This window comes from Poecilia mexicana, unplaced genomic scaffold, assembly GCF_051168715.1.
Source record: "Poecilia mexicana isolate PSO_F unplaced genomic scaffold, ASM5116871v1 scaffold_5, whole genome shotgun sequence".
NCBI classification, from domain to species: domain Eukaryota; kingdom Metazoa; phylum Chordata; class Actinopteri; order Cyprinodontiformes; family Poeciliidae; genus Poecilia; species Poecilia mexicana.
Genome location: NW_028263374.1, coordinates 13920207 through 13942732, shown reverse-complemented (window position 1 = coordinate 13942732; position 22526 = coordinate 13920207). Strand labels below are relative to the sequence as shown.

General features: G+C 39.9%; 3 protein-coding genes across 5 annotated transcripts; all 3 read right to left on the bottom strand.

The window, feature by feature from the left end:
• Nucleotides 1-3281: 3281 nt before the first annotated feature.
• Nucleotides 3282-7513, bottom strand: ccdc174 (coiled-coil domain containing 174). The gene is made up of 11 exons (XM_015010466.2): nucleotides 7368-7513; nucleotides 7078-7185; nucleotides 6889-6989; nucleotides 6746-6804; nucleotides 6167-6320; nucleotides 5870-5965; nucleotides 5322-5458; nucleotides 5034-5128; nucleotides 4639-4786; nucleotides 4374-4526; nucleotides 3282-4000 (listed from the first exon to the last, which is right to left on the bottom strand). The coding sequence occupies exons 1-11, from the start codon at nucleotides 7428-7430 to the stop codon at nucleotides 3468-3470; spliced, it is 1647 nt and encodes a 548-aa protein (XP_014865952.2). The 5' UTR covers nucleotides 7431-7513; the 3' UTR covers nucleotides 3282-3467.
• Nucleotides 7514-9490: 1977 nt separating this feature from the next.
• tatdn2 (TatD DNase domain containing 2) lies at nucleotides 9491-16175 on the bottom strand. Of its 3 annotated transcripts, none has more exons than XM_088005582.1 (7): nucleotides 15919-16175; nucleotides 13931-14245; nucleotides 13356-13778; nucleotides 12123-13052; nucleotides 11901-12028; nucleotides 10823-10929; nucleotides 9491-10091 (listed from the first exon to the last, which is right to left on the bottom strand). In XM_088005582.1, exons 2-7 carry the CDS (start codon nucleotides 14228-14230, stop codon nucleotides 10033-10035), a joined length of 1947 nt encoding a protein of 648 aa, XP_087861708.1. In that variant the 5' UTR covers nucleotides 14231-14245; nucleotides 15919-16175; the 3' UTR covers nucleotides 9491-10032. The 3 variants fall into 3 exon arrangements, with proteins under 3 accessions (XP_087861708.1, XP_014865949.2, XP_087861707.1); XM_015010463.2 differs by having other exon boundaries at nucleotides 10823-11006; nucleotides 15919-16174; XM_088005581.1 differs by lacking the exon at nucleotides 15919-16175 and adding an exon at nucleotides 15384-15640 and having other exon boundaries at nucleotides 10823-11006.
• Nucleotides 16176-19442: 3267 nt separating this feature from the next.
• On the bottom strand, nucleotides 19443-22481 carry vhl (von Hippel-Lindau tumor suppressor). Its single transcript, XM_015010460.2, has 3 exons — nucleotides 22071-22481; nucleotides 20636-20755; nucleotides 19443-20225 (listed from the first exon to the last, which is right to left on the bottom strand). The coding sequence occupies exons 1-3, from the start codon at nucleotides 22255-22257 to the stop codon at nucleotides 20035-20037; spliced, it is 498 nt and encodes a 165-aa protein (XP_014865946.2). The 5' UTR covers nucleotides 22258-22481; the 3' UTR covers nucleotides 19443-20034.
• Between the last annotated feature and the right edge of the window lie 45 nt (nucleotides 22482-22526).

Below are 22526 nucleotides of genomic sequence, written 5' to 3'. Positions count from 1 at the left end.
ATACCGTTTCCCCTGTTTTAAAGTGGGGGAACGCTATCTGATGGCCATAAATCTCCCATCAGATACCGTTTCCCCTGTTTTAAAGTGGGGGAACGCTATCTGATGGCCATAAATTTCACATCAGATAACGTTCCCCCTGTTTTACAGTGGGGGAACGGTATCTGATGGAGACATTTCACCCATCAGATAGCGTTCCCCCTATGTTAAAATCACCCATCAGATAGCGTTCCCCCTGTTTTACAGTGGGGGAACACTATCTGATGGAGACATTTCACCCATCAGATACCGTTTCCCCTGTTTTAAAGTGGGGGAACGCTATCTGATGGCCATAAATTTCACATCAGATAACGTTCCCCCTGTTTTACAGTGGGGGAACGGTATCTGATGGAGACATTTCACCCATCAGATACCGTTCCCCCTGTTTTACAGTGGGGGGACGCTATCTGATGGCCATATTTCACCCATCAGATAGCGTTCCCCCTATGTTAAAATCACCCATCAGATAGTGTTCACTCTGTTTTACAGTGGGGGAACACTATCTGATGGAGACATTTCACCCATCAGATACCGTTCCCCCTGTTTTACAGTGGGGGGATGCTATCTGATGGCCATATTTCACCCATCAGATACCGTTTCCCCTGTTTTAAAGTGGGGGAACGCTATCTGATGGCCATAAATCTCCCATCAGATACCGTTTCCCCTGTTTTAAAGTGGGGGAACGCTATCTGATGGCCATAAATTTCACATCAGATAACGTTCCCCCTGTTTTACAGTGGGGGAACGGTATCTGATGGAGACATTTCACCCATCAGATAGCGTTCCCCCTATGTTAAAATCACCCATCAGATAGCGTTCCCCCTGTTTTACAGTGGGGGAACACTATCTGATGGAGACATTTCACCCATCAGATACCGTTCCCCCTGTTTTACAGTGGGGGGACGCTATCTGATGGCCATATTTCACCCATCAGATAGCGTTCCCCCTATGTTAAAATCACCCATCAGATAGTGTTCACTCTGTTTTACAGTGGGGGAACACTATCTGATGGAGACATTTCACCCATCAGATACCGTTCCCCCTGTTTTACAGTGGGGGGACGCTATCTGATGGCCATATTTCACCCATCAGATAGCGTTCCCCCTGTTTTACAGTGGGGGAACACTATCTGATGGAGACATTTCACCCATCAGATACCGTTCCCCCTATATTAAAATCACCCATCAGATAGTGTTCACTCTGTTTTACAGTGGGGGAACACTATCTGATGGAGACATTTCACCCATCAGATACCGTTCCCCCTGTTTTACAGTGGGGGGATGCTATCTGATGGCCATATTTCACCCATCAGATAGCGTTCCCCCTGTTTTACAGTGGGGGGACGCTATCTGATGGCCATATTTCACCCATCAGATACCGTTCCCCCTGTGTTAAAATCACCCATCAGATAGTGTTCACCCTGTTTTACAGTGGGGGAACGCTATCTGATGGGTGAAATGTCTCCATCAGATACCGTTCCCCCACTGTAAAACAGGGGAAACGGTATCTGATGGGAGATTTATGGCCATCAGATAGCGTTCCCCCACTTTAAAACAGGGGAAACGGTATCTGATGGGAGATTTATGGCCATCAGATAGCGTTCCCCCACTTTAAAACAGGGGAAACGGTATGTGATGGGAGATTTATGGCCTTCAGATAGCGTTCCCCCACTTTAAAACAGGGGAAACGGTATGTGATGGGAGATTTATGGCCATCAGATAGCGTTCCCCCACTGTAAAACAGGGGGAACGCTATCTGATGGGTAATTTTAAGATAGGGGGAACGCTATCTGATGGGTGAAATGTCTCCATCAGATACCGTTCCCCCACTGTAAAACAGGGGGAACGTTATCTGATGTGAAATTTATGGCCATCAGATAGCGTTCCCCCACTTTAAAACAGGGGAAACGGTATCTGATGGGAGATTTATGGCCATCAGATAGCGTTCCCCCACTTTAAAACAGGGGAAACGGTATCTGATGGGTGAAATATGGCCATCAGATAGCGTTCCCCCACTTTAAGACAGAGGAAACGGTATCTGAAGGGAGATTTATGGCCATCAGATAGCGTTCCCCCACTGTAAAACAGGGAAAACGGTATCTGATGGGTAATATTGAGCATTAAATTGCATTGCCCTGTTTTTAATTCATATAGCATTATGCCATCTATCTATCTATTATAATTATAATATATACAACATGTTATAATTATAATATATACAACATATATATATTATAATTATAACTATAACATAAATTATGTATTATAATTATTATATATATATATATATATATATATATATATATATATATATATATATATATATATATATAACATATATTATGTATTATAATTATAATATATGTATAAAATATATATTATTTATTATAATCATAATATGTATAACATATATATTTATTATATTTATTATAATTATTAGTATTATTACTATTAGTTTCCCGCAAAAACGTGAAGAAAGTGTGACAACTTTGCCGAAACATGTTGTTTGAGCTTTCACGGTGTCCGTAGTTCCTCAGACAAGCGCGCCGAACAAGCGCGTGCTTGCCACGCGCGTGCTTTCTCAGTGCTCATCACGAGCACGCGCCTATTTTGCCGCGTGGGCGGGGCGGAGCGGCAAGAAGACGAAGGGGGAACCGTATCTGATGGGGAAACGCGGATTGACGTAACACCTGTTAAGATAACGGATAACAAAATAAGTCTAGCGCGACCTGCCGCCCTGACACCAACTCACACATCTTCATTCACAGTCTTACTTGTAAATCAATTTTTCTTTTGTTGGACATTTTGATGTTAGCTTGTCGATGTCTCAGTTTAATTCGCAGGGAAAATCAATAAGCAGCTTGAGGTGACTCTGCTGCTGTCTAGTGGCGAGAAGCCATAATGTTGGCTGGTAACAATCGGAATGCATTATGGGAGATGTAGTTTTTAGTCAATTCATGCTCTAAAACCTATTTAAAGTTAATCATGGACCTATAAAACGCTGGGGGAGGGGGGGGGGCACATGTGGCCCGCGGGCCTTGAGGTTGACACATGTGCTTAATATGATGTAATGTCTCTTTGTTCTGTTATTCCAAGACCAAAAAAAAATTTTACTGTATTGATCATTAATTTCAGTCGCTATAGCTCCAGAAATTTACTTTTTAATTTTACATACTAGTAAAGCGCCATCTGGTGGCTACTTTTACAATAAATTTCCACATTTCAGAAAGATCAAACCACTTTGGATGTAGTTTCATGAAGAATTTTACTTGGAGCAGCATGAAAGATAAAACATTTTCAAATACAGCAAAACAAAACAAAAACTAAAAGCAACAGTTTTCAATGGAAACCTGTTTATTAAATACTTTAATTCTTAGTGAGACTCGGTTTCTATTAGCTCAGTTGAAGTGTTTATGTTCATGGAAGAAGCCCTCAGGTGGAGTTCCTGTAGAAGGACAACATGGCGTCTAAACTCTGAGGCGCGCCTCCAGAAACCTGCTGAGTCTGGCTCTCTTCTCCTGGAGGCGGCGGCTCCTGGGATGGGTACCGGGTCGGGTACTGGTATGGCTGGGGGAACGGAGGAAAGGCAGGAGGAGGTCCTGCAAACTGAAAGGGAGGCGGTGGAGGAAACGGGGGATAGAAAGGAGGAGGCGGTGGATACTGAGGAATGAAAGGTGGAGCTGAAGGTAAGGAGCTTCCTGGAGGTGTGGGCTGTGTAGACAGAGAGGATGCTGGGGGATTTTCCTTCTGGGGCTCAGGTGGTGAAGACACAGCAGGAGGTTCTGGTTTGGTCTCGGGAACTTCTTCTGGAAATGTTGACTTAAAGAACATGTTTGATTTACTCTGATGAATTTTAGCCTTTCCTGGTTTTGGTCTTTTGTCATCAGCGAAGTAAGCAGAGGGAGGAGCAAACTCAGAGTCTCGCTCATCTCTGCGTCGAGTTTTCCATTCGCTAAACATGAATTCTGGGAAAAAGAAATACAAAAAAAGCAAACAAGAAGTGAAAACTTCAGCAAATTCAAAGATCTTGAACTTTACGGCAGTACTAACATAAAAGATTAAGTTGAAGAGTTTGTGAACGTACTAAAACATTTTTAGAAATTATTTAAAAATGAAGATGCCTTCTGAAGCTAGTTAGTTTTATTACCCAATTTACCCACAGAAACATTAGATCCACATAAAAACATTTTAAGTTGTGGCCTTTTATTTAATGTACAGCTTGATATTGTTAGCTAAAAACAGTTTTTCCCTTGCATCATATTATTGGACAATTCTTATTACATTCATGATTTACTAACGTAAATGTTTTCTTACAAACGTTTAAATAACGAGGATTACCTTTGCCTCTGTCCCATTCTCTGATATGAGGGACTCCGGGTTTGGTGTCCCTCCTCTCCTGGATCTCCACCTCCACCCTCTTCAGAGTGCTGACCTCTGGCGGCACGTCCGGCTGAGGGATCGGTCCGACTGGCTCATCCTCCTCTTCCTCCGCTGGAACAAGTGATCGACAACAATCCTTCACTAACATGTCTGTCACAACCAAAAACGTAATGTCGACTTCACTGCAAAATATCTAATAGTTCAGTGAGTAACATATGCCGACCTCGATTTTCTTCCTCCTTCTCCTCTTCCTCGGTGCCGTCCAGCTTTGCCTTCTTCATCTTCCTCTGCCTCACCTTGGCCAGTCGAGCCTGCAGGACGGCCTGCCTCTTCTCTTTGAGCCGTTCTCTTTTCGTCCGCTGATCTGTCGTCTAAAGGAGAGAACGGATGCAGCGGGAAACATTTCACATTCAGCACGGACCAGCTCAGTTGACTGGTCTGCAGTATAATCAGAAGAAATAACTTCATGTCCCAGCATATTGTCAACTGGTGTTGATTCCATCATGAGGTTTCTGTCCTTCCTCATGGGACAGGATGTTTAAATGCTGCTTCTTACACGCCTCATGGTTACAAATATCATGCGTGTGTTTTGTTATTCCTGTTTATTGATGAACCCACCTGGTCTCTGAGCATGTCCAGAGTTTCTCTTTGCTTCCTGCGCTGCTCTTGGTCCTGAGAGAAAGCGAAGTAGCCCACACCGAGCTCTCGGGCCTCTGAAATAGTTGGGAGGGGGGGAATAAGAAGAAAACACTTCAGCACCATTTCACATAAAATGGAACTTCAAACGTCTTATTGTCCCAAATGGGAAACTGATTTGCTGCGCATCAGATGCAAAGTGCATTAATGCAGGAAACGGGTATTGAAAGTTTGCCTGAATCACTGCGGTGTTGGCAGGTTTCTGCTCACCTTGTGCTCTAATGTCCTCGTAGTGGATGGGTCCAACCGGCCTCTTCATGGCCTCCTCCTCCTCCCTCTCCCACTCCTGCCGCTGCAGCTCTCGACGCATGTCCTCTGAGAGTAAGGTCTTGTCGTTCGGGATTATCCTATGGAGCGCAGCAGCAAGGCATCAATAAACAGATTATATGGAACAAGAAATAAAATATACAAAGACGACGCCATAAAAAGCTCAACTTGATATGACGGCACCTTATTGAAAACACTTCCCAAATTAACTTCATACTAGAACTGCTGTCTTTGTTTAACCAAAGGAGAAACCAAAACGTGCTTCACTGATATTCACCTTTTAAAATGTAACCCTAGAATGTCCAATGACACCTTCTACAAACTATCTGATCTTTTTATTTTTAACAGAAAAACAGGAATAGTTTCATGCAGCTTTATATGATTGATGTTTATTCGTCTCTCATTAGGAGTAGACAAAAACATGACCAGTCTCCTCCTCTTCTTTTGTCTTTATGTGCTGCCTGAGTGGCTGATCTCTCTACATTGTTTACCCTTTTCCGTTAAGATCCTGGTCCATTTTCACAAAGTTTGGCAGATCTTTCTTCATGCATCTTCTAGACCGTCCCAAAGCATCCACATAATCCACCCTGAAAAGACACAAATACCATTTACCGTTATTTTACATGATTTGAAACGCCACGTTTGACTTGAAATTGTTAAAGATTTGACAAACATAAGTTAGTTTTCTCAGCTTGATTTTTTTTTAACATATAAAACATGAACCCCATAAATGATGCAGTACGCAAAGATAAAACTTTCTTCGCCCAATATAGAAAATCAGACATTACCATTCCTCATCTGGATTCTGGGGAGGAGGGATGGGTGACAACCTGGCTTTATCCTCATCCTCATCCTGCATCTCCTTCTGTGCAAGAGTTTCTCTCTTCTTGTTGATTATCTTCTGGGTGAAGTCAACGAGGTATAGTGCCTCCGTCTCTTCATCTGGCAATTAATAGGAGAAGTTCAACCCAAAGCCACTGCAACCTTTTATTACATGAACAGTGCTTTGAAAAATATCCATATTATCCATATTCCCACAACTGTATGTCTTGTATATGTTATACAAGTACATGTAAACCATGCAACATAAGGTCCAACAAAGCTAGTTTTGGTTGTCACATTTAGTGTAAGAATGGCCCAGTAAAAGTCCAGATCTAAATCCAGTTGAGCGTCAGTGACGTGACTTGAAAGTTTACAGAAATTCTCCATTTAACACAATAGCTCAGATTGCCATCTGTAAAAATATTTTTAAAACTGTGTATTATCTGCACAATTACGCACTACTTTGTGTTGATCTGTCATAAAATCCCAATAAACAATGAGGTTTAGATAATTATTAGTTTATCCGGAGTCTGTAAAGAATCAACCTGGAAAGTCTCCCTTTGTCATCTGGTCATAGAGTCTGGCCTTCTCTTCCAGTTTACGCCTGTGATGGGTCAGAAATCAAAAGTTAATCTTCTTGTCTGGTTGAAAGCATTAAGTCTTTCTGTGAAGTGGAAGATGAACTCACCTGGCTGTATCCAGAGTGACCTGCTCCTCTGCCAGCTGCTCTGCATCCTTAGCAGCTCTAGCTGACACACCAGCGTTTTGCTTAATAAAGATGTTAGGTTTCTGAACGAGTAAAATAAAGAGAAGGATTCAAATATGTCAGCATCGCCAGAAAACTCTTTAATATTTCAAGAAATTAATTAAGGTGTACCTTAGAGGTGACTTTCGTCTTGAGTCCAGCTTCAGCATTTTCCTGCCCGAGTTTCTCCCGTTTAAACTGTTCCTGCTTTCTGTAAAGCTCCGCTTTAAGGTCCACCAGCTGCAGAAACGTTGAACCAATTAATGTAGCTTTTTTTAAAAATAAAAGTGCGCATATCAGTCTATAGTTGGCGTTAGCAAGGCCCTAGCTAATCGAAGTTGTTTTTATCGTTTACAAAACGCCAAGCTTCATAACAAAAGCCTAAATGACTAATTATTCAATGTAGACGTCGATTAACTTACCGACGAAGCTGCTACTTCAAGAGTTTTCTTCTTTTTATCCATATTAACTCTATAGTGGACCATATACTCTACTGCTGAGTTACCATTAGCATAGCCATGATCCAACTCCTTCTTCTTTGCTAATATTCTTTATCACTAGATGCCTGCCGCTTGTCCGCCATCTAGTGGACACGTCCTACACTTACACTTTCTAGAACTACGTGGAGGACATCTAAACGGTATAAAATGTTCTAAAATGTTCGCATTAGAACTTTTTCAGTTTATTTGCAACCAGAAGTTAAATCTGGGTTACTCTGAAAGAAAACATATTAACATATTATTAAACATTATATGGCATATATAGGCCTAGAATTGCTGAAAATATGTAATGCATTGAAAATATATTATAAAGAATATGAAATTATCAATTTTGAGTGTTTTGCCCAGAGTTTAGTAGAGGTTTACAGTAACAGAGAAAAAATTGTGTTGACAATTTTGTTTTCTTCCCAAAATAAGTGTGGCCTTTTCCTCACAAGATCAGAGAAAGAAAAGCCTCATTATGAATCCTGTTTATATCTGGAACATTTGAAAACCTGAATCAAGCCTCAAGTCACTCTGTTCCCTTGTTAAAACAAGGTTATGATGCTACGTTTTATTTCAGCATATCAGAAGAACATTTTAAATCCTGAGCAAACAGCTCAGTGTCTAGTTTGCAATCTCTCCTGCCTCAGGATCCAGTGATGCTGCTGCAGCCTTGCAGATAAGGCTGATGTATCGGTCTCTCTCTCTCTCTCTCTCTCTCTCTCTCTGCTGCAGCATTACCTTCCTCTCTGGAGCGATAGGATCAACAGCCAGGACGTCATGTCAGACAGATTGTTTATTTTTGCAACTGGTTAAACATTCAGTCTTGTGCTGCCAAGATATGACGGATCAGGTCCTAGTAAACTTGAACTAAATGTTTCTGTGAGCCATGACAGAGGAGGACGCGTTACATAAAAGGTGCAAAGCAACTTTTAAAAGAAGTTTTATGTTCAGGCAAAAGAAGGCGAAGAAGATCTTCAAACTCATTTCCATTTCTGACCACATCAAGATTTTGAATGTCCTCAAAGGGATACATGTGACAGGGTTTATTAATAAAATTCCCTTTTAAACTTAAAATATTATAAACTTCTCTGAAACAAACATTTAGCAATTAAGTAATTTGGTGCAACACAAATGAAACCAACTTGATTTGATTGATAAAGTTAGATTTAGGCACTCGTATGATATGTTGAGGTTTTATTTTTGTGGCCCTCTGTTCCCTTTCCTTCCACTACTGTGTTCATTTATCACATAAAAACTTAAATTATGTTAAAGTTTGGGATTGTAATAAAAAAATGTGGAAGTAAAAGCTCTGTGAATATTTTTGCCAAGCACCGTAGCTTTTTAGGCTGAGAAAAAGTTCACAAAATCTTGTGTACGCCCGTACCTCTATTCCAGGAAAAAGTAGCTGAATGACTATTTAGCGTTAATTTGATTCAGGGGAGCTCCATTTAGCCAAATATATTTGAGCAGCTTCCAGGATTTTACTCTGCACTTTATCTTGAACGTTTAGTGCTGCTATTCACTGTTTGTTAGGTTTTTTTTTCTTATATAAAAAGTCAGGCAAAGCCACCAGAGACAAGAACATGAATGTCTCTTATGGATCCAACGTTGGTAAACACTTTTGTTTCAGATTCACCGGCTGGTCACAGGCTGCTCCGACGTCCGTGCTGAAGCCTTCAGCAAAGTGTGCTCCGACCTACATTCCCTTTAAACCGTTCTTATTAGGAACAGGAACAAATGGAGGACGTATGTATTTGAACAGATCTCTTCTCAAACCCGATGCACAAGAAGAAGACTTTGCCATTATTACACCGCTTAAATGGCAAGCCGGCCTTGAGAAGAATCAGACAGGACTAATCGTGTTCAAAACAAAAAAGCACTTAGGAACAACCGTGCGGGATGACGAAGAGGAGGTTTTAAAAACAGACTAATGGACTGTCTGTACAGGCGCCTCCATCTTCGCTCATGCTGAACTCCGAACGTGCTTCCTCCACCTCACGCTCGCTTCACCTCACGCTGGCTCATGACTAATTCGAGTGAAAACACGCCTGAGAACGTAATAACTCTTAAAGGCTTTTAATGCATCTCCACCACATTAAACCAAACTACACTGCACAGCAGGCGGACGACATAAACATGCAGACATATTAGAACAAATAATATTCGGCACCATGGAAAACAATAAAACTTAAAACTGCTTTTGAGTTAATTCGCGTAAACAATGACATAAAATACAACCAGGTGAGGCGCGTACAGCGTCTTGTGTTTTTTGTCTTTTTCTCTTAAAACATTTATTATTCACTAGATCCAAAAGTGAGTATTTCGGTTTTAAAAATAATAATAATAATAAATTGCTTCTTCAAACTCCAACATGTGAGCTTGTTGGATTGATAACTTTAAAACAAAAATCAGTGCCGGGTGTTTCATTAGCAGAACACATTGAGGATTGACCATACCGGTTTTTTTTTCTTCTTCCTGTTTTGTTTTGTTTTTTTTGCCAAGTGTTGACCTGTGGAAGGATCAAATGCCGTAAAGCAGAGCCGTGTTGTTTCGGATGGTGCTGAGCACCGTGGCCTCATCTTCCCCCTTCAGCCAGCTCAGCTCATGTAGCGTATGGATGCCCATTCCTGGGTGAGAAAACCGGCACACACCTTTGCCAACCTGTGGGAACGGAGAACCAAGCAGATGAAAACAGTAATGGTGAAATGAAGGGCGACTGGTGCAGGAGAACCTCTGCATTGTGGGGAATAGTGTGGAAATCCACCACAGCATATCGACAAACACCTTATAGCCTGGCAAGGAGGCAATTTAGCCATTTGTTTCAGGTGTGTGAATTAAAAGTTTCCTAAATTTGCCAGCTTGAGGCCCTGTAGTGACGAAAAAAAAAAAAAAAAAAAACAGCTTTAAGACGCTTCCCTAGACACAAAGATAAAAACCGGATCATTTTAGCACTCTGTGCCTGTCGCTTTGCTCTCCAAGGAGGAGACGCCACGTTTGAGTTTTTAATAGTTTGAGTAGCTCATATTGTTTTAATTTTCTTCAAATACGATGTCACAAAAATCATTAGAAATGTTACAATTACCATTCTAACCTGTATTTTTCACAGACCTAGTTCAGGAAGACCCAGCTCTATCAAAGAGTTTAACTTTGCTTTACTTAACATCTTCTTCCAACCTTAAAGTTTTTCGTCCAGCATTTCTTCACTTAACAGCCGTGTACCTTCTCTCCTCGTAAGGAACAACAGAAAAAAAAAAAAAAAAGAACTCGCATGACGCTAAATCTGCAAATGAGAAGCTGCACGGCCACGGTAACAGAAATGTCTGAAAGTACGGACCATAAATGTTCTTTTTTTATATTTTTTTAAGACTCCTTAGTCCTCGGCAGAGACATACCTGTCTTGGCAGAAAATACGGTGCATCCGTCTCCAGGACGATACGGTCCAGAGGGATCTGGCGAACTGCGTCTCGGGCTTCCCTGGCCCTGGTGTAGGTGATCAGAGCTGTGAAGCCCACATACAGGTTGGGGAACTCTGTCAGGAAAGGCTCGATCACAGAATAACTGTTTGTGAAACAGTGTCTGGAAAACACAAGCGTGTTTAAGAGATTTCTCATATCAAATGCACGTGGAGACATCCATATTCAGAGCAGCTCTTCAGATTTTACAGCTGAAATGTGCAAACGTTAATATTTTTAAGGAATACTAGATGAAAGGAATCTAGCGAAATAGTTACCAGGAAGGTCGTTTGGACAACCCAGCTCTACCATTTAAAAGTCCAGAAATTTCCGTTGTTAACTTCCATGCTGGAAATCAGTAAATACTCACTACTATATTTACTAGAGATGAACAATAAACAGAATCACAACTCACAGCACTAATTTAGCAACCATAAAAGACTTCCTGGACTGTATATCAGAAAATGTTGTGATCTCGTAAATACTGCGATGATGCCATCAGGTGTGACATATGCTTCTTTCATCTTTTTTCCATCTGTGCTTGCATCACTCTGTGTAGCATTTTAATTCATGCCCAGTATAAAACATCAGTCAAACATCTACTTCACTTCAGTCCTTTGCCAAATCGGCACTACACAAGCTGAATTCGTCATGGTGACATATTTGTAGAATTAACCTGTATGCAATTTTTGGTAGATCAAAAATATTTCAGGTGCCATGCATTCGATTCCTGCTTTCTAGTATATTTCTCCAGTTAGATGGACTGTCACCGTTTCCTCTTATCTCCACACCTGACATAGGTTGACATGACTGAAAGGGGAGAGGTGGAAACTAATCCTGTTTTGTTTTTTTTTTAATATAGGAAACAAGATTAAACTGCTACGGCTTTCTCCTCATTTTAGCAGCATTAGCCAAGAAAAAGTGGAAAGGAATTAAATGGTAATTGATGAACAGACGCAGAAACAAAATAACGTCTGAAACATAGATGGCTAGAGCGAATTTAAGGAGGCTCCCTCACCTGTGAATCTTGTAATCTCTGGGCACGCACTTCTTCATGATCTCCAGCAGGTCGTCGTCCGCGTCCCGGCAGTGGATCACCAGAGGTTTCTGCATGGCCACGGCCAAACGCAGCTGACGCTCAAACACCTGTCCAGAGAAGAGTCGTTCTGCACATTAGAGAAGCTAATCTACACAATTTATCACGTTTGTTTCGCCGCGGAGAACTTAACTTAGCGCTTACTTGTTTTTGCCTTGAAGAGTCAGTAGAGTTTTTGTGGGAATAATCCAGGCCCATTTCACCAAACGCCACCGCTTTTGGATGCCTCATTGCCATTAGTATGTTGCTTTCCTGAGTGTTTGAGTAGCCCTTGGCGAAATGCGGGTGGCAGCCAAACGCCCCCCACACCATGTCCTCAGAAAGCAAACCTTCCCACAGGGCCTCCTTCGCCATGATGTGCGGGTTGCAGAAGTCTGTAATGCAGCCTTGAAACTCGGGACTGAAGCTGCTGCTGTAGGTCTGCCTGAAGCGACCGAACGTCCCTCTGAAGCCCAGCTTTCCGTAGAGCATGTCCAGATGACAATGCGTGTCGATGAAGCCAGCCTGGACGTTGCGGTCAGGGTAATTGGTCCACAGAGGGTCAGCCCCCAAGGATAACCTTCTGGCGGATGCGGAGCCGTCCGATTCGGAGGATGGAGGGAAACGCATAGAAGAGTAACAGTCACTTTGTCTCCGTGGCGCTGCAGAGGTCACGGAGAGGTTACGTACGCTTTCAGTTGAACATAGCGGCAAAGAAAATGGATCCGGTGAATTGGCCTGGACAGATGACGGGAAATTCTGGAGTTCAGCTCCGAAAGGATTCAGAGGCTCCAAGTCTGGTTGCTTCGGCTGCTCAAATGAAATATAAACCGTCCTCTTCTCTGGCAATAAATACGACTGCGTGTCGTCAGCAGCTGTCTGCACAGTTGCAGCGTTTTCGATGGAGGGTGAAACAGAAGCCAGAGACGTTGAAGTTAACGCAATCAAATTTTGCAGGCTGTTCTGTTGCGTGGGAAATTCAGAGTCCGAAATAAACTCCAACTGAGGGACTGACGGTGAGCTGTCTTCAACTTCAGCCTCATCCTCAGGGGCAAAAAGTTCCCCTTGGGGGGTGGTCTCCACAAAAACCAGTTCCTGAATCAAATAAGACACCAGTGTCACTTCTTCATGAGATTCTCACAAGTTAGATAAAATCCATCACATTTTATACTCATGAGTTCCTGATAAGTTAATCAAGTACTAAATTAGTTGACGATTGTTGCAGGACTCAACTAATCACAGTTAATCTGATTAATCCTTCAGCCCTAGTTGTAAATAATTTGACAATGTGACGTTAATCAACTACAAAATAAAAAAAACTGAGTTGATAATACACCACTGCATAGTTATTTGTTATTCAAAAAGATAAGACAGGTTTCCTGGAAACAGCAGACTTACCCTTGAATATATTTTTGGCTCTGGGCTGGAACTTTGTGATTGTGTGTCCTCAAACACCCGAACAGGAGTGCTGTGACCCTCGCTGAGGGACCCAACATCCTCGTACTCGCCAGGACTCCTCACGAAGCCGATTCCATCCACGCTGCTGTCAAAAGGCTCAGCGCTTTGCTCTACAGTCTGTGCAGGAACAGATGCCAGGGGTAAAGAGCCACTTTCGGCCGCGGGGCTGGGGACTCCGGTTGAGCCAAGCCTGGTTCTCGTCTTGCCGATGGCTGCAATCAGTGCCATCCGGCAGATAGCCTTTGACCCCTCCTCCGGTGTCCTCTCCTTCTTCTTCAAGATGAACGAATGATGTGAAGTTGGCAGAACATGTTGACTTGTTGGAGATTCGTCTTGCTGGCGTATTTCTGCTGAAGGAAGACTCTGAGCGAAATAAAAATAAAACTAGTTTGTTTTGTTTTTGTAAGCAGACTTAAACTAATCTCATCTCCTCTATTAGAAACACAAACCTAAACATCCATAAACCAAACGATCACAATTAAAAGTCAAGTACAGCACAACAGAGAATAAATTACCTTAATAGCTTTAAAAGTCTCTGAATTTTTCCTGGAGAGTTTTCTCAGCTTGGCTTTGCCTGCAGATGGCACACTTTCACTAACCACCTCCGCTTTTCTTTTGGGCGTGTCCAGACTCAGAGCTCCAAGGCGCTCCGACCCTGGAGAGTCACTGAGGGGGAAACCACTCATGTCTCCATGGCTTGGCTTACTGCAGTCTGAAGGAGTGTTACAGCTAGCGTTGCTCTGACCGGCTTCTCTGGGCAGCGTGGCAGCAGTCTGTATCCACTTGAAGGACACCTTCTTTCTGGCGTTGTCCATGTCGTACAGCCGATCCTAAACAAAACGGAACAGAGCTTTGAACTTCACCTTATAAACACTTTGGAAAACATTCTGGAACTTTTAGCAATCTCAAATGAAATTGATGTACATTGGAGGAACTTTTGTTTTCATTTTTAAAAAAAAGAGTAACCAAATATTATCTCCTTTGATAATTTTCTTGCTGCAATGTGATTGTTGACCATTAATTGCAAAATTAAATAAAGAATCCCTCATAGGTGTTAGTTTTACCACCTTATGTTGTCAACCTACCTAGAAGGGGACCTATACAAATACAATTTTGCCATCTAATTATTAGTCAGACATTTTTCTAAAAAGATTTGTTTGTACACATGCACATTTAATAAATTACAATGCCACATATCCTTACACACCATTTACGTGGGAAGGTTTTCAGCTGGGAGCATTTAGAGATTATATATTTATGTTCCAGATTTACAAATCCCAAAATGTTTTATAAAACTTTATTGGTAAAACTATTTTAACATGATTTATATTCCGCACCTCCTACGTCATTTTTCGCGACCATGTGCTTCTGTAATCTGATGTAGTGTAAAAACTACAATAGTTACACTTCAAATCGGATTAGATTATTCTACAGGAATATATGAATATTTAAAACCCGGTTTGTGACTTGTGAAATTTTTATTTGATTTGAGAAAGATCAACAAATGGAAATATTTCGTGCTTTTTGGGGGGTTGGGGAGGATCTGGACCATATTAGACCTAGTGCAGCTCAGAAACAACAATACTTTGAAAGTGTTGTAAAAGCTCGAGTAGCTTTTAAACTAAAGCAAATCAAGTACGTTCTGAATACATGCACTGACAATGAGGTGAAATCGCCCTTTAGCCGTTTCCCGAATCAAAACCTACAATCCGAAGCCAAATTAAAGCTGTATGTTAAAGCCTCAGAGCAATAAAAGCGGATTTAGATCGCGAATTAGCGCCTTCATTTTTTAGCAAACTTCCATAACCGCTTCATACAATCAGCAATTAAAGGGTTCGAGCACAAAAACTACCGGAATTTCCCCATTATTACTGTAGGTGAAGACTTAATTTTTACGCACTCTTATATGAAGAGATAAAAATACAATTTGTGAATTTGGCGCCATTTAGAAATGAAGAGTTTAATTACCTTTTTGTAGCGACAGAAACGATTTAAACTGGGCGGGAGGTCAACGAACGTTGGCGGATTGCCTATCGGTTTGCTGCCATCTGGACTACACAGTTAGACCAAAATGAAAACTCCGTTAAAGAAAGAAAAACTTTAGATGTTGTATTTACTCCAAAAAATATTTTAAAACGAACCCCGACACGGAGATAATTTTTTTACTAAAAAGAATAGTTTGACCCTGCTTACGCAATCAAATAATCAAATCTCGCGAGAACACATGTCCCCATGAGACTTTGTTCTGTTTTCCTCAATCTAAAAAAGGGCAGCCTGTACTTTAGACAAAATACAAACAGCTTTAAAAGTAAAATTTATTCTTCACTTCAGATGAAATGTATCAGGCATGAAAGCAGATATTTCATCATTTTCAAGCAAAACAAAGTAAGATAATTTTTCAAACGTGTTAAGTCAATCAGGAATTGTGGTTTTCTTTTTACTCTAATATAAATGCCAAGATTTGTGGAGAACTTAACATTGTTACTTTGACAGAACTTCCTACCTGAACAGTGAATCTGAAGCTTCTTCTCAGTTACCATGGACCTCTTTCCTTCTCTTGTCAATGTTCTCCTACCTCATCCTCTGAGATTAAATTAACGGCCACGTTTAGTTAGATTTGCATTTTTCTCCAGTATTTCCATCTTCAGATGAAGAACTGAACAGCACCCTGCAACATATTGTTTTAAGCTGACATTGCTATGAACCTTTCCACTACTTCTGGTAGCTTCGCAGAACTACATTTTTACAGATTGATTGCAGCTGGACTCCTTTCATTAAATAACTTTCTTCTTAGATCTAGTGCCTAATCTGCATTTCCCATATGAGTTTATGCATATGTATGGTTGTTTGTTCCAGGGTTTACTTCAGGGACCTGCAAGCAGAAGCGAGACAAAAAAATTGACGTGGCTATCACACATTACAAAGTTGAACTATTTCCTTATTATTAGCCACATCGTTATAGAAAAATGTATTTAAAAAAAATAAATACTATTACAACACATGCGAAAAGAAAAGTTCACATTTTATTTCTTTTAGAAGGTGGGTCAAACCTGACTTTTCAGTCTTTATAACACACAACTAAAGCTGACAGACATGTTTTATTCTGCATTGGCCTTAATTGAAATAAAACAAATGGAAGGAGGACTAAAATGTATGCCAGGGTGAGCTTTTCTTTTTTTTTTTTTTTTTTTTTTTACATTTCAGGGATGTTTGTATGAAGTCATAATGCATTCTTTACCTAGATAAAGGAATAAAAGAAACATGTTTAGAATTTTTTTTGTTTGTTTTTTTCACAGCATAACTTTTTTACAACACATGTTTTTATGTATTCACGTTTCTAAAATTTTTAAATTGAAGTCACTCACTCAAGATAATGGCTTTTTAATGTAAAACGTTGATTTAATGCATTAAATTTTTTTTTGTTTGTTTTTTTCACAGCATAACTTTTTTACAACACATGTTTTTATGTATTCACGTTTCTAAAATTTTTAAATTGAAGTCACTCACTCAAGATAATGGCTTTTTAATGTAAAACGTTGATTTAATGCATTAAATTTAAAAAGAAGAAATCATTTAGGGAAAACCTTTTCTTAAATATCAATTATCTTTGAGAACAAACTTCAGATGTCCAGACTGTTACACAAAAGTTTATTTGAGAAACAGGAGTGGCTGTAAAAAGAGATTTAATGCCTAGATCTCATTGCTGCCATTCACACATGCTTGAGAGGGTTGCACCAAGATGCTAAATATTGTTCTTGTGTTTCAGTCAGAGCCTGAATCCAGACTTACATGTTGAGATCTTCTTCTTCTTAACGAGCCAGTAGCAGAGGTTTCTCCTGGCCCGATCGCTGAAAACATTCCTGTCCTGAGGCATGTTTTGGGGTAAAATGATGAATCTTCGTTTATCTAATGAAAAAGACATGGGCTGTGGAGTAGTGGGGAAAACATTCACTACAGTAGGAATGCGTCACCAGCTTTGATGTAATACCTACCGTGTCCTCGCTTTGTGGAGGAAACAAGATGCATAGCTGCAGATTCAGTAAGACGAGGCATCAGGCTGACTGTGTTGTTCCTGATTTTTATCCTCTGACAAACAAAACACAGTATCGCAAAATTATTCCTTAAACATTTATGCATTTTTCAAGTTTCAAGCACAAATTGGAATTAATTTTAATCCAGATTTTTAGAGTGTGTGACAGACCAAGACTGTGTCAAGTCGGCCACGGGGTTGAGCTGAGAGTTTCACTGACAAATAAAAATCTATTTAAAATGGAAAATGTTACATACTACTACACAGAATACAACTTAATATTAACTTCAATTTCTCTTTCGATTTGATATTTTTAATAGCTGGTGATAGTGAGGGGTTGGGGGGCGATTAACTGCTGATTCACTTCTGTCAAACTGCCCAGGGCAGCCGTGGCTACAATGTAGCTTACCACCATCATCACGTGAATGTTTGTATGAATGGGTGAATGACTGATTGCAGCAAAAAGTGCTTTGGAGTCCTCAGACTTGATGAAGTGTTGTACAAGCACAGGTCCTCGACCGTTTTACCATAACTGGTAGGACTGCAAACATCCAGCGACTTTCGCTGATTTACTGATGAAAAGAAGAAAAATTTATGAATGGCGGATGCCTGCAAACAAAAATACTGTCCGTCTGTGTGAGACACACTCTCTTCAGCAACAGAAGACTCATGCTTCTTGCCTGAAACGACTTTAAGACCCATGGTTTTTTCGTCTCTCCTTCTTCTGGGTGCATGATCTCCACAATTTCTCGCACCTGGCTCGCACGCTCAAGCCTGTGTTGTGTTACCAAACTACTTAGCAACAAGCCTGGCTGTGGTGCCTCTGCTGAGAAAACTGGAGCCAGCTCTACTTTCAGGAACTGGCAAGCCTCACCGACTGGGACGTTGTTGGCCAGTCTAACTGAGATCTTGTAAAACATGTTTGTGTTAGGATTAATTAGAAGGTTATTCTGATGGATTACATGACCTTTGTGGCTTTTTTTTTTTCTTTACATACAATTGTATAATTTGGAAAAGCACTTCTTTGAAAAAATTAAATGTTTCCTTGATCTCAGTAAGTAAAACTGGAGGACAATGTTTGAACTCCAGTTTCAAATAATCATTTATAAAAACTAGTTTGCGGTAAAAACGAGGCGTACGAGTCAGAACATCCTCTAACATAAATCAGCTTGGTTTTTACTTTTAAAACTGTCACAAAAATATAACATACGTGTTGTGATCATGTAGCTCCTTTTGCAGCTCTCGTCAGAGGTAGTCATTTTGGCTCTGAATTTTATATTAGCTTTGAGCTTTAGTGATTCATTTGAATAGTTTTTATAACTTCAAGGATTTTTAAAAGCAAGAAATAAGTCTGAATTGATTGTGGATTTTCTCACTGGGCACATATATAAATATATATTAATGATTGGGAGTTGAGAAAAGTTCTTATATTTCTGGAAACCAACAAGCTTCTTGCATAATTAAGGTGGGATCTTTGAACACTTATCAGAAATGCTAACATCTCATTCTGCTAGTTTTAACACAGTACATGGGTTTTTAATAGGATTCACCATTAGCCTGATTTGTCTACTATAAAAGTAGTTTCTATATAGGAGAATTTCTCTAAATTTGACCGAACCATCCTAAAGTTTTGGCAATCTGTGACAAACTATCACCGAGATGTAAGAAATTTCAAAAACAACCCCTTGGTCAGTCTGTTTCTGCTCAAAGTTAGACATTTCCTAACGACTACACCAACAGTTTCAAAATGGCAGCATGTCATTTCACTGCAACTTTTAAGACGTGTTTTAACAGTTAGGACAAATGGTAAGATTTTAGCTTGAGAAACTCCACAATCAAAAAGTTGTGTTGCTTTAAAAAAATACATGCATCAATGGTCCCAAATTAATGACACTCATGGCCAACGAGAAGTTTTGCTTCTGACCACAACTGTGTTATTTAAAGGCTGAGCAAAATGGGTTCAGTTGCACTCCATTTCAAAAATAATTTCAAGCAGGAACAGATATATATTAAATTTATTAATTCTCAAAAAATAAACAGTGAAAGTAGTTCAGATAAAGTGGCTATAAGTAAATTCAGAGCAAGGCAACAGACTGCTGGGTGGGAAGGCAAAGAAAAGCTCATGTTACAGCGCTTAATTAAAGACTTGATGAATTCAGCTTTGCTTTCTCTGCTGTTACGTTAGCAGGGAGAAAAGCTCAAACAAAAATCCTCAAATTTTGTTGTTAATTTGAGAGGAAACGTAAGAATTCCCAAAAGTTGCATATACATTTTAAAAATTCATTTATACTCTATCCAAGCTCATACTTTGCTATCAGTACAAAAAAAAATAAAGTTTTGAAATTACTCCCCACCTATGATCCTATTACAGCTTTTCACATTCATAACAAAGCCCTCTAATTGAAGGCTAAATTTATTATTACCTCCTGAAGGAGACATTTTTGCTAAACCTGCTGGGTAAATATCACAAATAAGACAGGAAGTGAAAGTGAGTCTCCTCACTTTTTTACAGCAAATCAACAGCGATGACCCAGTCTTTAGTGTCTTTGAGAGAGCGCTGCTCTGCTGAAGCCCAGATGTAACAAACACTCATCCAATTTGCTGGCTTTCTGCCAGTAGATGCTGCTCTACCCGCCGATTAATGCGCTGGAGATCTTTCTGATGGTTGGGTGGATTTTCCAGGTCCTCATGAAGGCATCGTGCGATTTCCAGCTTCCTGTAGTCCTCTGGTCGCACCAGACGTCGCACAGCGTAAAGAGCTCGATCCTTCAGACTGTCAACTGGTGAGAGAAAGACAATAAGTCAAGAATGAACACATATGCAGTCTATTGATGCATGAATTAAAGATATGCACTTTGTTGTGCTTTTAAGTATTTTAGAAATCTGTAATGAGCTGGTCAAAATTAGAATATCAGACATAATAGAGAAGAAAAAATTGACATTGACCAGGAAAGCCTGATTGGTGCATATTAATTATTAAAGTTATTAAATATTGATAATTAAACAACTGAGAAGCTTTTAGAAAGTCAAAGAAAATATAAAAGGTACAATGTTTAAATAACAAAATAAAATCTGTATAATCAGACATTAAAGCCCCAGGAAAAAAATACAACTAAACTTATTTCTCTATAAATTCCACAATGCATGTTTAAAAGTATATAGATATCTTAAATATCTTTAAGGGTCTTACCCGTTAAAGTGATGTTAACATGAACGGCCGCATCACCGGATGGCTTGGGAACATACAGCTCTTTGCAGTTGACTTTTAAAGGCTCATCTGAGGCTGCATCTCTGAAGAGCCAAGGGTGCCCTTAAAAAAACAAATACAGCATAACACATTATTTTACAATAACATTTATGACAAAAAAATTTGACCATCCAGCTGGAGCATCACTACAAGATATTTTCCCCTCAGCCAGTTATCTGAATTTTATGAATCTCTTTAGGTCTGAAACATCTGTGTAGCTGGCTGAAGCAGTATCTTCCTCCCTCTGCAACAACGGAGATCTGGGTGTTGAAACCGTTCTACTGACTCGTGTGTATCATGTTTACAGATCTGCTCACATGATCACAGCCTCCAAAGGAGAGAGATTTCCTGGCACAGATGATAACATCTAGGGCAGCTGCTCCAAGACCAGCAGGAACTCATGTTCAGCAAAGCAAATTAAAGCTAAGGCTAAACTGGGCCATCTCAGCCACGTTCTTCTGTAGGAATGATTAAGGTTTCCTGTAAAGAAAATTTTCAAAGAGAATTTTTTTTAAAGCTTCGCCACATGCTTAGTTAGCTCACAAAAGGTCAATAATCCATCACAAACCAGATGTAACTTAGGTTATTAATTTAATTAACTTTAAATTTTCCCTTGCAAAAGAAAGTAAACTAAATGTCTGTTTCAAAGGACAATATTTCCTGTCAGTGCTTTTAAATTAAAAATGTATTCTATTGTAACAAACTTGTCTTTTAAGACAGATAAAGGGACAACTATCATTTACATAAATAAAAGCAACATTTATTTAAGATTCATTGATGAATATTTCCATGTTTACCTGTTATTTTTGATGACTTCATATACTTTTCTCTGGTTTTAAATGTCTTGTAGCCTTTTCATTTTTAATAGATTGCAGTAATATCGTTTGATATGTTGCATCATTTCAAGATCATTTTGTCAACTTCATATTATCATGAAGTTGATAACCCTAACTCTAATCTACATGGTGGGGCACTTTACTTTTACCACACAGAGCCAGTTTAAGCTGGATCGTTTTTTGCCTTAAAGAAAGCAATTTGAAAATAGTTTTTTGGGTTTACTCTGGCTATATTTGTCAAGATTTAAGATAAGATGCGGTTATACAGAAATTTAAGTCATTACCAGACATGAAGTGAAATGAGATTCAGCCTTCGTCCAGCTGTATACTGTTGTTGCACTTAAAATAAGTGGACTTAGACAATGTGTTTCACTTAAAATCAAGAAACAAGACATTGAGAGAGAAAAACAGCTTTCTAATTACACTTTTGTTATTGCTGAAAGAAATATGCACCATCTCAAAACAGATTCTCTTACTGATTAATCGATTAAGTGGTAGATTTCAGTGAACCGTGAGCTGAGGAAGTTCGTTCACTCACTCACCGACATAAGTTGTCATTCTCCGTCCCGAAAATGGCTGGATGTCAGCGTAACTCGTTGGCTTGCCTTCGTAATTTATCCACAGCGGCCGGACAACACGGCTGGTGCGATTACAGAAGACAACATTAACGGGAATCCCACTGTTCAGAGAGCGAACCGGGGGAAGAGATTCCTCTCCCTCCTGAGGCATTAGTTCTGACCACCGACTCCAAAGTGCAGCAAGATTAGCTGAGTGGCTAACAAGAGAGGAGCTAACGCGAGCAGGCCCCTTTTTTCCGAAGTAAAACCAACAGTTAAACGGCAACTGTTCTTTTTGCAGTTTAGTTTGTTAGTTAAACTTAAAACACAACTAAGTTCAGAAAAATCGCAAAGAAAACCCGCACCTGGCTCCTTTAGCTCCACTATGCTGTTTGTGTTTTCTCTTCCGGAAGAGACGTAGTACTAAACAGTGTTCTGATT